Here is a 17,447-nt window from a genome sequence, read left to right as displayed (position 1 = left end):
GAAATTTCATATCCCTCTGACAAAAGAAAATGTATAACTCTAACACGACTGTCAAACATTTAAAACTGGTAATGTTAACCATGCATCTGAGAAATCTCCTTTCCTACAAATTAAGTTATAAAAAGCATTGCCTTTGTAAGTTTCAAAGATGAAAATCAAAAGGTTCCAAAGCCAACTGTACCTTAGCTTTTTGTTAGGTCCTTCTCCTTTAATAGCTGTGTGGGAAAATTAGCTAATCACTGTGAAACACAAGGTGTTCACCTTAACAGAGGAGTGATAACACACACATTGCAAGAAGGCTTACAAGGTCAACAAACATTTCTGTAAAAAGGCAGATAGGTATACGTTCAGTTTTCCAGGCCATAAGAGCTCTGTTTCAATGACTCAATTCTGCCTTTTAATACAAAAGCAGCCACAGAGAATATGTTCATGCATAAGTGTGGATGTGTCACGGTGAACTTCATTTACAAACACAGGCAGCTAGCAGGATTTGGCAGGATTTTGGTCCCTGACATGGTGACATGGTCTGATGGCAAACAGATGACACTAGCCCATAGTATTTGATGGTGGTAATAGTAAAGAATACTAGATACTACTTTAGAGGTAGTAAAATGGTTAAGAACATAAATACGGAAGGTAGACTCAAGGTTTAGCTTTAGCATTTCTATTTCTCTGACTTAACATCTATGAGCCTCAATTTTCTCCTTTGCAAAATGGGAAAGCTTACACCTACCCAATAAGGTTGCTCTGAAAATTAAATGAGATCATTTAGGTAGTGTTCCCAGGACATGGTTCCTAGGCTTGGTAAACTCTCAAAAAATGATGAGGACTCAGTGATGATGACGATGTCAGTGGTCACGAAGATGACGGTGATGAGAGTGAATGCCTCAGCCACAGACAGTACGTCCCTGCGTTAATACTGTTCTAATTTTGCCCCTTGCATTAACATTCAGACCACAGTAAGCAGAGCAGAGTCCTACCAGGAACTACTATTAAAATTGTCTCCGTGTTGTCCTAGTCAATGGTTAATAACATTTCTAATAACTTCAGGCTTTTCATGTTTTACAAATCTCTTTCCTTGCCCCACATATTCCAGCCATCATACCCCTGAAGAGAGGAATTGGACAGTATTTTATAGAGCAGGAGCTAGAACAAGGTTTGCCAGCGTGAATCTTGGCTTCCATACTTAGCAGCTGTGTGACTTGGGGGACATTACTTAACTTCTCTATGCCTCCCCTTTCTCACCTGTAAAACAAAGATAGTAATCATAGGTATCTCACACAACTTTGTTATTATAAAATCTCAGAAAGATACCTAGCACATAAACCTACAAGAATCCTCTAGCAAAATGTGTTCAACAAATTTAATATTAGACAGCTATGAGCGAGAGGGTGGTGTTTACATTTATTGCTTCCTATGTAAATTACTGTCAAACCCATTTCTTGTAAGGTGGTGATGAACAGGTCACTACCTATTGTGAACTATTTTCCCCAGAGGCACCTGTAAGGATTCAGAAAAAAAACAACAAAGATTAACTGTGAAATTTCAGCCATCTTCAGAAGCCAAGACCCTAGGGTTGCCAGCATGTGTGGCAATCTTTCCATGTCCCTAACATCATACAGCAACACAGTGAACACCTCTTAACCTATGTGTAAACTTCCAGGGGCTGCATCAGGGACTCAGCACAGCAGGGCAGGAGGGGCAATGTTTGCTCAAAGAGCCAAAGTGCCCCTTCCAAGTTCCCTTTCAAACATGGGAACAGGTCAGAGCTGTGAACTCTGCACCCCAGCGAGGCTGTTTGCACAGTGAGTGGACCTTGCTACAAATCCCTCTTTGGGTGTTTATTTGTTCCCATTGCTTCACAGTCAGCAATGATGGATGAAAAACTGCTTAAAACGCCCCCACAGTTTCATCTGGTGACCAGACTACTGGCATGGATCAGTGCCTGTGCACCCATGAATCTGAGAAAGACAAATGCAGGTGTGTGGGGAAAGTCAAATTTCATCTTGAAAGCGAGATGAAGTCTAGTAAACAGCATTCTTCATATTGAAAGACAAACCTTCCGTTCATCTTATCATGCCTTCTGTGTTATCTCCCACCCTCAAGGCCTCCCTTGACATTTTGAGACCTTCTTTGCAGGAATGAAGATAAACTCAGATCTTGCTGAGCCAACTACAAGAGAATCCAAATTCCTTTACTCAGAGGCAGACAAGTGAGAGAAATTGCGAGCTTGACATGATCTAGTAGGCTTGAGAAATCACAGTAGTACATCTGGAAGGATGGATAACCCTTTTTGACAGAGGCCAAATTATGATTTATAAAAATGCTTACCTTTCCTTTAGAAATGTATTTAATAGGAATAGCTTTAAATCAGGAAATAAATTATCTATAGTGGTACATAATTATTGGAAAGCTTTCTATCACTAAAAAGTTTCAATTTGAGGTTAAAACTTGTGAAACTTCGTAAGTAGCGTGCTGTTTGAAAATCACAGCCTTGAGAAAACTGTGTTACCCTGTAAGGGTTATTCAAAGTTGTCCTGACCATTTTCAAAGATGTTTTGGTTGTTACCTTTAGAAAGTTTGTTTCATAATAAATCTTAATAGTATTCTTCGTTTGATTTATAACTTTCGTAGTTTAAATATGTGAGTTTCATTATGAGTATTGCACCACAAAATTAGTTGTGTAATATCTAGTCATCTTCTGGTTATTCAACTCTGAATTTTAAAAAAATTTCACTAGAGATTTTTCCTTGCATCTAAATGTTTCCAAATTCTGTGAAAACCTACTCTTGTAAATTTTCCAAAGCATTCTGATGTTTGATAAATTATACATGATTATATTTACTCTTTCATCTAGATATTTTGTACTTCATTGAACATATAATAATGCTTAAAACAAACTGTAATGGCCAACATAATAATTCTCATAAATCACATAAAGTGAACTACTGTTCAAAAGAGATTTGTGTGTCCTTAGCAGTGGAATTGGGTTCCTTGCAAAGCATCAGCATTTTCATTTGCCTATTGATTATAGTTTCTAAAAGAATGTTCTGAATCTTTGAAGGCATTGAAGCATTCGCTAAGTTTATTAAATGGAGAAGAAAGGAGTTGTTAACAAAAATAAGGGGAGAATTTAATGAATGAGCACCCTAGTGGGGAACCAAAAGAGTTCGTTATGCAATTTCACTTTCCCAAAACTTACACACTCCATTTTACATTTTTTTTAAAAAATGCTGAAAACCTTCTGGCAAATAATTAGAACACCACGACAAGTATAAACACACTGCAAAGCTGACGATGGACTGAGCAGGAAGCAAACGGAGTCAGTAAATATAAAGTGAAGGACAAGCATTGTGCCAAGCATTTATTCTAGCATGAAGCCAAACAGGAACTTTCTGTGTCCTAGCACAGTGTCGTTCATGTTCATTTTTCCTCCTTTTCAGTTTAGAGCCGAACTTTTTATTTTGATTCCAAAGTCAAAATCAGATTCAGCAAAAATGCATTTCACACATGGGTGCTCAAAATAGCTGCTGCTTGGGAGTATACCTTACATTAAATGGGTTGTAAAATCAAAGATTCGGCATACCTGTGTTATTCTAGAATGAAGGCAAAATTATCTGAAGTGAAAAGAAAATAGTGATCAAATTGTCCCCCAGCTGTCTCATTAGTTGTCCTCTAGACTATGTCCCACTTGCAGGCATGGTTCATCATTTGTTTCAGTGTACTGTACCCATAATTCACCTTTTAAATAATCTGCTCAATTATTTGACATTTATCTTGCATTTAACTGACAAATACAAAATTATGGATAATTTATTTTAGTAAATTATATGGTCATTTATTTGTGTGGCTTTGGGAACATTTTCTTTTTTTTTTTTTTTTTTTTTCTTATTTACTATACAACCCAGTAGAGGGAACATTTTCATTATTTATGCATATACCAAAATGTCATGGTGTATACTTGAGAGAGAATTTTTAAAATCTGCTGTGTGTTAAATCTGATGTGGGCCACTGACCACTTAAAAGTAAATTCGATGCCATTAAAACTAAGTCACAGTGCTGTATCCAGTACGAGTGTTCCAGCACTCTGGGTAATTCATAGATACTGATATTGCTGGACTGAAAATGTGTGTTCTAACTTTGGCCTGGGGACTGAGTGGCCCCAGGCAAACTCTGGAGGGGAGCTCATCACAGCCAAGGCTCCCACTGCACCCCACTGCTAAGTGGGCTGAGCTTGCGGGGTACAGCTCTGACGGCTTTCCACCTGCACTTGGCCCCTGGCCAAGAGCCTGGCCCAGAGCTGATGAGACTGAGGATAATTCTGAACTAAATGGAAGGACTGAGGACTTATTAGAAAGTAGAGATGATGTCTTATTTTCTCTTTGCTTTGAAGTTAATTGATTTTTTCTTCTGGTAGTTGTTAACAGTTACTTTGCATATTGCTTTTTGTGGTGGTTGTTGTTGTTATCTTTAGAAGAGATTTGTCACTGCAATAGACTAAATATCTGTGTCTCCCCTGGAGTCATAGGTTGGAATCCAGGTCCCCACTGGGATGGTACGAGGGTGTGGCCTAGGAGGGGCAGTTGAGTCATGAGGGCAGAGCCCTCAAAATGGGTTTGTGTCCTGTGAAAGAGACCCCAAGAGGAGCTCTCTCATGCTCTTTCTGCTTTATGTGTACCCAATAAGAAAGCGATCTGCAGCCCCGCAGGGATGCTCAGAAGAAACCCACCATGCTGGAACCCTGGCCTCAGCCTTCCAGCCTCTAAGCATGTGGGAAATGCCAGCTATTTAGAAGACCAAACTAAAATGAATACCAATTTCCATCTTCCTTATGTAGGTTACGAAAACTCAATGACACTTAAGCTATATCTAATCCAAAGTAAAACTTAAAAGGAAAGAAACTGTGTTAACTATAAAGTATCTGACACAGAAGACACCTAAATAAAATCCTAAATATATTACCACAGGCTGGCAAAGCAGTTGTTAGGTGATAAGCATGAATTTTTCAGTCCTTATAACCCATCAAAAATGACATTATCTCCAGAAAAGGGGCTCTGTTATCTTGGATTCTGAGTGAGAAAAAAAAGGAAAAAAGGCTAAGAGAGACAAGGAGAAATTTTCCCAAGTTCACACAGGAAGTATGGCCAAAACATTTGGACCCTGGCTTTAATTTATGGGATTTCTCCCACAGCCTGGCAGGAGAGCATCATTACTCATGCTTCTCCTAAATACTTAATTACAAATTGTGATGAGTGCCCTTTATGAAACCTGTGTAGCACAATCAGAAATCAGGGAAGGGGTAAGCTAGCATTCCATTGCACATCTAAAAGATGAACGCACATTTATCCAGGGAAAGAAAGGGGGAACATTAAAAGTTATCTTTTATCCAAAAAAAAAAAAAAAATTCCCACTTTGTCCTTTGAATAACTTGCAAAAGCAGTGGACAGAATTCCAATTCTGCAGTGGGAATCCCGTGTGATGTCTGAACAGCTGGCACAGCGGACACTTCATGCCTGGAAAGACCAGCGTTCAATGCATGAGGCAGCAGAGCCTGAGGAAGGGCGGCAGGTTCGGTTCTGCAAACCGCTGTGCTCCTCCTCACAGGATGTTTGACCTGGGAGGCTGCTCTCCTTATCCGTCCTGATTGTACTTTGTTACTGAAGCTCTTTTGTAACTTTCAGAGATAAAGCTCAATGTTTGTCAATCTACAGTGTTCCTCATACGTTTGTTCTTCTTTTAGACTGAATAATCTTCAGACTCACCAGACGTTATTTAAACTTTTATCATTTCTTAGCTCCTGAGAATTTAAACACTCTATCCTGCTTATCATCAGGGTGAAAGTTTGACCTATAGTAAATATTGATTTGCAAGCTGTGTCAAGCCATCTTTTGAAGGGGAAAAAGGCATAACAGAATCCAATGTTAAGCACAAGGGCCAGGGACTCAGGTGTCTGGAGTAGGCAGGAGGGTAATTCAAAGAAAAAATGTGTCCTGCAGACACTGGGATCAGAATGCAGAATACCACTGCCAAGACTGGTCCAGCCAAATACTATGCAGTAGCTTAGGCTATGTTATCAAATCTTAGGATTTTAGTTTTGTTTTGAAATCAGAAATTCAGACCCATATAATATTTCCATATTTTTTAATGTTGGCACTGTAGAGGAAAACACTAAAGAGCATGAATACATAGCAATAGAAACTATTCAGAATGAAGCACAGAGATTTTAAAAAGAGCCTGAGCAGAATGAACAGAGCATCAGTGAGCTGCGGGATAATATTAAGTGACCTGTGACATGTGCAGTTGTATCCTGGAGTGGTGGGGACAGAAAAAGTATTTGAATAAATCACAGCTGAAAACTTTCCAGATATGATGAAGACCTGTAGACTTAAAGAGGCTAGACAAAACCACACCAAAATATAGCACAATCAAGTTGCCAAAAAATATAAAGTGATGGAGCTGGAGATTTAGCTCAGCGGCATAAGTGCCTGCCTTGCAAGCAGGCAGTCATGAGTTCAATCCCTGGTACCGATAAAAACGAAAAAGACAAAATATATATATATATATATATATATATATATATATATATAAAGTGTTACAAGTAGAGAAAATAGATACCGTATATACCTGGGAGCAAAAATACATGATATTAGACTTATTCTAAACAATGCAAGTCAGAGGACAAAGAAAGACATGTCTAAACTGTGCACTTAATATTCTAAGCAAAAAGATTTTATGGCACACATCTGCTATCACAGCTACTGGGGAGGCTGATGCAAGAGGACTGCAAGTTCAAGCCCAGCCTGGGCAACTTAGTGAGATCCTGTCCCAAAATAAAAATAAAAAAGACCTAGGAATTTAGCTTAGTGTAAGGTCCTGGATTCAATCCTCAGTACCAAAGAAGAAAAATAAATCTCTCAAAATGAAAGCAAAAGACTATTGCAGCTACATAAGAGCACAGATAATTTCTTACCAGCAAATCAGAAAAAAATAAATAAAAGGAATTCTTTTAGGTAGGAGAAAATTTTGTCAGTGGTTTACTAAGATTCATAGGAAGAAATGAAAAGTTCTAGTAAAGGGCAAATATAGAGAAGGTTTTCTTTATCACTTCTTGAAAAGACAATTGTATAACTATTAAAGCAAAAATAATTAATTTTTTGTGGCCTGAATTATGTATACAGAAACAAAATATGCCAGAAGTGGTGCCGCCTGCCTATAATCCCAACACTCTGGAGGTTGAGGATTGCCATGAGTTCAAGGCGAGCCTGGGATAGTCAGAGGAGATCAAGGCCAGCCTGAATTATGGAGTGAAACCTTGTTTCAAAAAACAAAACAAAAGTATACAATGAATTGGAAAAATAGCACAAAGGCTGTGAGGGAAGAAGCTGGAATATATTACTATAAAGGTTCTTATAAGTGAAATGGCATAATGGTAGCTACAGAGAGATTGTAATAAATTGAAGGTGCATTATCATAAACCAAAGGTACCACAAATGAAACAAAACAAAGCTTATAAGACATTCGTAAAGATTTTCTTTAAAAATCATTTAAAATTCCCCTCCTCCCAAAAAGAAGCAGGGCACAAAAGAAAAAGTAACAAAGACTAAATAGAAAAACAGAAAACATATAGAAGCATCATGTTTTAAATCCAAACTCTGGAGTGAAGCATTCACTCTTTACTTGGACTGTGACTGCAGCCCTAAGAACGTACACAGTGGTCAAAACTCTACAAATACTATGCAAAATCTGGTGAACTTTTTTGCATGCACATTATTCCTTGATAAAGATGATGAATGAGCCGTAGAAGAGGAGGGAAGAAAGGGTGGCAAGAAAGAAATGAGAAAAAAGAGGAAAAAATGAACAGAAGGCAAGAGAGAGGAGGAAAAAATTAAGCATTTCTGTTTTTAAAAGTACAATTACTTAATAGTTCCCACTGGCCCTTTGCTTTTCTGGAAAACATTTCAGGCTTGGCTCCTGTCTGCCCACATCTGCTCTCGGGTGGTCTCACCCTTAATCTCAAGGAAATCATGGAAGCAAAGATAAGTGCCTCTCCAAGAGAAAGGCTGGCAGGCGATGATGGGGAAACTTCCGTTCAATTACATGTGGAATGGAAGCAACCTGGCCCTCCCGGCTTCTCATAACACTGACCTCTCCCCTTCCTGAACTTGCTTCCTCCATCTCTACCACATCTTCCTTCATTGCAGGGAGCCTCACCCCACCCTCTGCTCTTTTAATCTTGAGCATTTCGGTTCCCCTTCTGTTTCCACACCCTGTTGCTCTCCTGGCAGCAGCTGAATAAATCTGGGGCTGTCCCAGAAAGCCAAGTGTACCCAGGGCTGTTAATGAGTCTTGGGGTGCAAGAAATCTTAACTTCAGGGCACAGACACAGTTCTTATGCACACAAACAGATAGACCGTGCAAAGGAGCTGGACACTGAGGTGCTGGGGGAAAGCTGAGATAATCAGATGATAGAAATGCAATAAAGAGATAAAACAGGGCTAAGGGTAGCTGTAGGGGGAAGGAAATTATGACACTTCCAGGGTCAAGCAAAATAGTATATAAACAGTTCTAACTGTGCAAGATGAATGAGCATTTAAGCATAAACAAGATGACTTATCAAGGACCACAGAGAAAATATAACCTGTTCTTGTATTCTCACACAAGTGACTGAAGTCTCAGATTGTACTTAACTATTGAGTTACTTTGGAAAAATAACTTGCTAATCTTTATCTCATTTACTAGTAAGAGTTATTCTTCAGCTCACCAATGTATCAAAGCTTTTATAAGTATGTGAACATAGAAGTAGACATACAAGGACTGACTGAAATATGTGATGAATGTTTACATTTTTAAAAAAATTCATTACAGCAGGGCTTGGGTTTAGGTCAAGTTGACATGACCAAATACACTAAGAAGGTCAGTAAATGTGGGACCTACTATGGTACCTCACTCTGCAAAATGGTGAAGAAAATTGAAGTCAGCCAGCACACCAAGTACACCTGATCCTTCTGTGGCAAGATCAAGATGAAGAGATGGGCTGTAGCAATCCGGCATTATGGTTCCTGCATGAAAACAGTGGCTGGTGGTGCCTGGACCTACAATAACCTTCTGCAGTCACAGCCATCAGAAGACGGGAGGAACCCAAAGACCAGAAATAGCGCCTCTGTTCTACTATTAGAGATGCTCCTCGTCTATAATAATTGATTTAATTTATGTAATAAAAAATTTGAAAAATTATTAGAGAAAAAGATACAATGCCAATAAGGATGGAATAAATATACTGGAAGCAAGGAGAATATTTTGAGTATTCTGATGGGATTAATGATAATGTTTCTTTTATTGTAACATATTTTCAAATTTAAATATTCATTGTTATTTTGTGATCACCTCTCATGAATCAAACATTTGTGGTAATAGATGTCAATTAAAAACATTATGGTGTGGCTTCATTTTCCCTTCCACTGGGTCTGGCACCACGTGACTTCTGGCTCTTCCCAAAAGTCAAAAAGATCATACAAGGTAGATGTCTGGAATGCATTCGGGACATTAGGGCAGCCACAGCAGTGTAACTAAAGACACTCAGGAAAGAGTGCTTCAGAATTGTTTCAGAAAGCGGCAAGAACAGGTGACTTCAGGGAAAATGGCAGAGCAGTGAGCAGCAGAGAAAGAACCTCTCCAAGTTTTGTGTCCAGACCCTGGAACATAACAACATGAGGAAGAGAAGGAGGAGAGAGGTGGGTCCCATGGACCCAGGAAGGATCTGAACTGAGGCTTGAAACCGAGAGAGAGAGAGAGAGAGAGAGAGAGAGAGAGAGAGAGAGAGAGAGAAGAGAGAATTCAGGAATTCAGCAAAAACAAGAAAACCAGGGACAGCAGTACTGCCAGACAGGAGGAAACAACAAGGAAGCAACATAGTCCCTGTGCCCTGTGCACCAGCAGAGGCCCTACCAGCAGGGCAGGAAAAGCCATGCAGCCCCACCACCCCGCGCACTGATGGAGGCCCTGCCAGCCAGGGAGAAGCAGCAGGAAGCCGGGCAGCCTCCCTGTGTGCCAGAGGAGGCCCTGTGGGCTGGGGAGAAGCAGCAGGAAGCTGCCTTCACCTCCTGCCTCCCGCTTCCCTCTCCCTCCACCTCTATGAGTAACTGGACGCAGCACTGGCTGAGATAACTGAAGCGAGGAAGCCACCTGACATTTAAATTGTTTGATTAACTTCCCAAGCTTGGGGCCAGTCGCCTGAGCAACTAATTAGAGGATAAGATTATGCAATATAGTAAGAATTTTGGATTTCCTACTGTCCTATCACTATTTTGTTTTGTTTCACTTTACTGTTTTGTTTTATTCCCTTTAAAACAAAGAAAATTATTTTTAAAGTGGCAAGAACAATGGGCTAAGTGTGTTCAAAGTGAGGGGGAGTGTTCTGAGGGGGTTAATGGCAATGTGGCTTTTATGGTAACAACTTTTGAGAATTTAAACATTCACTGTATATTTTGATGGCACCTCCTATGAAATCTTTCCAAATTATGAAGGTTCCTTATGAAAAGGTATATGCTATCCAGAGAACTCATCTCAGGTTTTTTCAGATTGAGAGTGAAGAAAAAGTGGTCTTCAGATGTCTTTATGGTTTTTATCCCTCTAGGTGCTTCTTACTCTGACCACACATCTCCTGTGGAGAGGATGGATGATGCAGTGGCCCCGGGCCAAGAGTACACCTACGAGTGGGTCATCAGTGAGGACAGCGGGCCCACACAGGATGACCCTCCATGCCTCACACACATCTATTACTCTTATAAGAATCTGACAAAGGACTTCAACTCAGGGCTGGTTGGACCTCTTCTCATCTGTAAGAAAGGTAAAACCAATGATAAGAAAAGATTCTGCACCAGCAGATATGCTGGGGTGCTAACAAGTGCTGGAACAGGAGAGATCTGGGAGCGTCTTGGTAACTTTCACCCATGGGGCAGACAGAGAAGGTTGCAGAGACCAAAGCACTGCTTGACAAAAGAAAAAATACCCCACTGTAGGACCTGAATCATCCTCAGTTTCTTCTAATTCCTCCTTAATCTCAACCATAGGAGCTTCTCCCAAACACATGTCTATTTGAGACCATGTTCTGATATCCTACTGGTACGATCTGTAACATTTACTACAAGACTGATGTCTTCCTGAAAGTGCACCATGGCCAATCCTCTGCTGTATTTTTAGAAAGGACTTTGGCTAACATAATTAATTAACATGGCTAAAGTTTGGGTTGGTCTCTGAAAACACAAAACTACAGCTTCCTTTCTTATAACAAGCTGAACACTTCTGATGGTAGATTTCAAAACTATTCAACTGACTTTACAAGAAATTACATTGAGCAGGCTTCTTAGGAACAGGCTTGGTTTTTCCAGAGAATCCAGCTCATACTTCATTAAAACAAGCAAAGTGTCACAGTAAGTCAGACCATGAGAAAGACAAATGTGATGGACCCACTGTCTGTCTACATATGTACACAGACATGCCCAACTGATTTATTCATCACAAAAAATACATGTTCATGGCCTGGTATATAGAAGCTACTAAAATGGCACTGAAAAACATTTTTCCCTCAGGTGAGAACAGGTTAATACTGATACCCATTTCCTGTACAAACAAGAGAGCTGCATTAAACTTAGGGTGTGATGCTTCTACCATCTGAGGTAGAAGGCACACGCGTTTTGGCCTGGTGATGCTGAGGAAATGGATTATTTTGACAATTGCCAAGTAGTTTCTTTCTGTGCCAGGTTAAATTTACCCCTGTATCTCTGTTCCTTAAATCTACAAAAGTGTCAAAGGAAATTTGATAACTCTCACCCATTATTATTCAGAACGATGCTATTTTAAAAAATAGGAACTTCTCAGAGTTTATATTATTATGATTGGTTTCTCACCTTAAACTACTCGCTGTCTTGAAAGGCTAGCACGTCTTCGGTGTAGGATGCTGTTGAAAATACGTCTTTCTCTCTCAGGCACCCTAACTGAGGATGGGACTCAGATGATGTTCGACAAACAATTTGTGCTGCTATTTGCCGTGTTTGATGAAAGCAAGAGCTGGGACCCATCACCATCTCTAATGTACACGGTCAATGGTTATGTGAATAGAACAATGCCAGGTAACACATGGGTCTGAAGTCCTCCAGCTGCAGTAGAATCATTACTACCTTGGCTCCACCGATTTCCTCAGGAGACCAGGGAAGTTGATCATAGTCACTGTTTCTAATTAGAGTATTATATAATCCAGCGCAATGGTTCTCAAAATCTTACCCTTCTTTAAAACCAGGAAGTGCAGCTACCAAACTGAATGGAGAGAAAGTGTGAAGCCCCATTAGGTATGATGCTCTGAGCAGGATTTACCTTGGCCTGTACCTCCAGGATGTCAGTCCTGTCTCCTTTAGTGATATGTGTGGTCTTTGCTGTGTAGTGACCAACCCATTTACACTGAAGTTCAAGGTGGATCCCTAGCAGAAGCTTCAGCAGAAAGAATACAATAAGGACACTTCTAAGGAAAATGAACAGAAGATTAGGAGAAATCCCTAACACAAAATATACTATTAACATTTTTTAAATGGATGAATAATATTCAGTGGCATGTAAAATGTTTTCTCTTATGGTTGCATATAGATTATGAGAAAATAAAATCATGGCAACTACTAGGTGGAGAAAAACCCCCAACTCCCACTGAATAAGTCCATTTTCTGTTGCTATAACAAAATGACCGAACCTAGGTACTTTATAAAGAAAAGACCTCACTGTTTTAGAAACTGAAAGTACAAAATTGGGCAGCCCCATCAGTTCAGCCTCAGGTGCCTGCCCCTTATATGTGTTGCAACATGGGAGGGAAGCACAAAGGAAAATGACTACATAGAGAAGAGACCAAGCACACAGGTGGCCTTGCTTTATAGCGGTTTATTCTGGTGAGAACTAACCAGTCCTGAGAGAACTACATTACTTCCTTTCAAGGGCAGAACCCCTAGTGGCCAACCTTCTTCCAGTAGGCTCCATCTCTTTGTTAAACACCGCCTCCTAAAGTTCTACCACCTCAGTACCACCACACAGAGGACCAATCCACCAGCACATGGCCCCATAGGGACACAGTGTAACCATGTCCAAACAGCACCCAGCATGGACCACTTGTTTTCCTCCTGGTAGAACTGACTTCAAGCTAAAGGTCCACAGCATACAGGAACCAGATTGAGAGAGAAAAAGAAAACAAATGTTTCCATATTACCAAACACTACATTTCTGAAAGCCATTCTTTATGTCTGAATACCACAAATAGCTTCATCTGTGAAGCTGAGGTCTCAGTATTGCTTTTAAATTGCATTCCACTTCATTCATTCCATCTTCCAGGGGGATTATTAAAGAGTTTGAAAAGCTGCAGCTTAATTAACAGATCTGTGCCTTGGGAGATCTGTATTCCCATCTCACTCACTTCCCCACCTGAGGTTAGCCATTAGTCCCCTCAAGGTGCTAGCTTACAAAATTAATTAACCATCTGTCCGTTCACCATCTGTGTCCTGGCAGAGTGAACAATCCATAGAGATATATGAATTTAAAAAACGTATGCAGAGCATAGTCCTGATCTAGCACCTAGGACAAAATAAACATAATTTGATCATAGGATAGAGAGATTAACAATTTGTAGTGGAAAAAACAGTGATGCATAGAAGAAAAAGAAAAGAGAAGAAAAACATCATTAGCAGAAACAGAATAGTAAAAGCCTATAAAAGTCCCTGATTTAGGAACAGTATAAACCAAGTAAATTGATAAGTGTTTATATATGTGTTAACTGCTGAATTCAATGTGAGCATTTATTTGGGGTGAACGGAAGCTCCTCCAAAGCCTCCTTCCTTCTAGCTTTTTGCTTGCATGAGTGATGTCAGCAATCCCTGCCCTGTTACAAAGGTCTTCTAACAAGGACAAACTCCTCCATGGGCAAGGGACTGGATCTCAGCTCCATGATCTTGTATCTGCTGATTGTGGGTCTGAAATTTACAAAATAAGCCGCGGACAGAAGCCAGGACTGGAATCTCCTACAGAACAAAAGAGCATTTTCCCAGTCACCCTGGGAGGAATGAAGGAGCAGAACTAAGCTTTTGTCTTCATTTCTCATTATTCCTGCCACAGAAAGCTCCCAGCAGCCCAGCATAATGAGGACAGTCCACTGTGTTTTAAGGAAAGCATGTAACCCACACAATTCATCACTTCATTAATAAAACATAAAAGTAGACAAAGAATTTCCTCAAATAATCTCCACACCTTCATCCGTATAAGCAGAGGTTTGACCTCTACTAGGTAATAGAGTAGCGTTCTGCTGAATCTTTCAGCAGAAACTAGATTGGTGTGTGCAGTCACCCTATTTTGCCCAGTGCTGACACTGAAATTCCTGAATCCTGGGACATCCCTCATTCTTGGGCAACAGAATGGTCACCTACTCAGTCCCCTCCTTAGCTTAATCCCTTAGAAATCCTGTACCTTTGAACCAATGCTCCCCAGCCCCACCACAACACCCTGGCTCTGTTCTTACCCCTACAGTGTCACAAACTGCGACACAGCTACCTGTGACATCTGCTTTTGCTGAAGAGGAATCACAGCTGAAGCATCTGAACCCCCAACCCTGAACTTTACATGCTTTGGTGAATGACATTTTGATCACAGAGCACTGAACTGAATTACTGTTTTGGCTGCTGTCTCTCCCTCTCTCTCAGCTATCACAGTCTGTGCCCATGACCACATCAGCTGGCATCTCATTGGAATGAGCTCCGGGCCAGAATTGTTCTCCATTCACTTCAATGGCCAGGTCCTGGAGCAGAACCATCAGAAAGTTTCCACCGTCACTTTGGTCAGTGCTACGTCCACTACTGCCAACATGACGGTGAGCCCAGAGGGAAAGTGGACCATATCTTCTCTCATCCCTAGACACTTTCAAGGTAAGAAACTCTTCTTACAGGCTTGCTTCATTGTTTCTTCCCTGCACAGACTCCTTCCTCCCTCCCTCATTCAAGCCATCTTACCCCAGACATACAGTAAGTGTTGGTTCTTAATAGCAGGCTTTAGATATTCTGACCTTAGACTTAGAACCTACTGGTTGGGGGACAAAGAAAGTAAAGGCACTGACAAATACTGTTTTTGAACCAAGAAAAAGCTGAAAAGGTTTCTACTTCCTAGACAGGAAGAAGAAAACACATGCCGAGGTATTCTTTCTTGAGGGTAAGTCATATGTACCCAAAGGAAGAGACCTAGACTCTAGAACAGGACTATGATTTGCAAACTTCCAGAGGCACCAATTACCAAGAGTGTAAAAAAATTTAACACAAAAATTCATTGATTTCATTATGTGTTGAATGGGTCAAACGTGTATCTTTATGGCTGAAGGGTGAGTTTAAAGAAGGTCAGTGAATTCAGGAGGGGAAGAAATCAGCAAGGGTTATGTTATCATGTAAATAATAATCATCTTATTACACAGTTTGCTTTAAAACTGTTCAGAAGAGGGTTTATATCTCAACGGTCAAAGCTAAGTAAAAATATTGCTAAAAGAAACCACTTTGTTACCTAAATGATGCACTGCACATGAGAAAGAAATATTCCACAGAATCACTTCATTTCCTTTTCACACTGAGCAGGCAAAATTGCATTTGAAGTAATGAAATTGTCACAGTATCCCTGGAAAACAAAGTTCCTGGTAACAACAAAACAAAAACAGAGCTAACATTTATTATGGACAAACGCTTTATATTTTTAATGATGATTTCATGAAGTATGTACTAGTATTATTGTCATCTTACATACATACTGATGGATAACAGAAAAAATGAAAATTCAAAAAAATCTCAATCATAGGGTTTTAAGAGTTTGAAAATTAACAAGAATTCCTTCTGTTCCAGAAGAAGCAAAGGGAATATTTCCAGATTTTTCCTCTAACCTTTCCTCCTCTCTCCACTGGTCTTTTTTTGTTCTTTCCCTTTGTCCACTGAAAGAGTCTCAATCAAAGTATTCAAGTGTCTTGACCATTCCTTTCACTGTTATTTGTAACCCTATATAAATTGCTTTTAAAAATATGAATCTTGATCAACAATAGTTTCTGCTCTTACACTCTCTCGCTGACTTTCTGACCTAATTTAGCTGGCATGCAGGTTCACATTGATATTGTGAACTGTCCAAAGAAGACCAGGAATGTTAAGAAACTAACCCTTGAACAGAGGAGGTACATCAAGAGGTGGGAATACTTCATTGCTGCCGAGGAAGTCATGTGGGATTATGCACCTATAATACCAGCAAGTATGGACAAGTGAGTCATCAGGGTTCACCTCTCTTTGCAAGGGTTCAAGGCATGGTCTCTGAGTGTGAGGGGGTAAAGTATTATCAGGGGCAGCTCTCAGGGGACATATGTAGTGGTTTCCATTCAGCTCTTCTTATCCAAATCAGTCTTGAATTACCCCCAAATCACCAAAAGAACTTAACATAACAACAACTACAATATTAATAATAACTGCAGCCACTTCCATTAGTTGAATGCTTGATGCTGCTAACAATGATATTAGATCCTTTCTAAGGTTTTCTCTTCAGTTCTGCAGAACCGAGATGTTTGGTGACATTTTGGTGGCAGTCAAGGTTTTTCAATATATAAAATAAATACTTGAATTAGATACTCTAGAATGGAGCTCCTGTTTTTGGAAACTAAGTCGATAATAAACAGAGCTAAGAGGAAAGTGGCTCATGTTGTTACTCCCAAGTCATTTATCCCAGTCACTATAGAAGCTGGGCAAAGGAGGTTGCATTTCAACCAGCACCTAGGATTGGGTGGATGGTGGCAGGGACAGCCCAGCAGCTCAGAATTAGAGCTAATAAAGATAATAAACCTTCTGGGGGTGGGGGAGATGATTTTGGAGATGAAACATTATCTAGAAAGCCAAAAAGAGTATCACAGATTAAGTGATAGGAAAGACTTCTTTAAAAACTCTCTTAGCACATTCCTATCTTTCAGCCAGTGTAGACACAGGGATACCTAATTCTAAAAGATTTTCCAACCCTACTGGGGTTGCTACTTGAGGAAGGAAGTATTTTAATTTTTAAATTATTATAATTTCATTTAACTTTAAGAATATACAAATCTCTGCACTTGGATAATTTCTCAAACCGAATTGGAAAACATTATAAGAAAGTTGTTTACAGACAGTACCAAGATGAGAGCTTCACCAAACGCATGGACAATCGGAATATCAATGAAAATGGGATTCTGGGCCCCATTATCAGAGCCCAGGTCAGAGATACACTCAAGGTAAGTAATATAAATACAGAGCCATGAAAGAAATTAAACTGTGAAAGGCATATCATGGAATATATACTTTTTGGTTATATATTTTTTTAAAAGTTGTTTGCATAATTTAAATGCAATACAGCTTTTAGTTTTAATTTATTGTTTGCACTTATTT

General features: G+C 39.8%; 1 protein-coding gene and 1 pseudogene across 2 annotated transcripts in view; both read left to right on the top strand.

Moving 5' to 3' along the window:
- On the top strand, positions 1-9,830 carry LOC134476986 (large ribosomal subunit protein eL43-like; annotated as a pseudogene).
- Positions 1-17,447, top strand: part of F5 (coagulation factor V) — a 59,187-nt gene that overhangs the window by 9,581 nt on the left and 32,159 nt on the right. For both annotated transcript variants that reach the window (XM_063253638.1, XM_063253636.1), the window contains exons 4-8: positions 10,634-10,846; positions 11,985-12,128; positions 14,724-14,945; positions 16,138-16,303; positions 17,116-17,293. In XM_063253638.1, the coding sequence (XP_063109708.1) occupies positions 10,634-10,846; positions 11,985-12,128; positions 14,724-14,945; positions 16,138-16,303; positions 17,116-17,293 (923 nt within the window). The remainder of the gene's footprint in view (positions 1-10,633; positions 10,847-11,984; positions 12,129-14,723; positions 14,946-16,137; positions 16,304-17,115; positions 17,294-17,447) is intronic.

This window comes from Cavia porcellus, unplaced genomic scaffold (assembly GCF_034190915.1).
Source record: "Cavia porcellus strain 051 isolate PalLab524CR breed Dunkin Hartley unplaced genomic scaffold, mCavPor4.1 scaffold_7, whole genome shotgun sequence".
In the NCBI taxonomy this organism is placed as follows: Eukaryota; Metazoa; Chordata; class Mammalia; order Rodentia; family Caviidae; genus Cavia; species Cavia porcellus.
The sequence above is the reverse complement of the archived record's forward strand: the minus strand, read 5'-3'. Positions and strand labels throughout refer to the sequence as shown.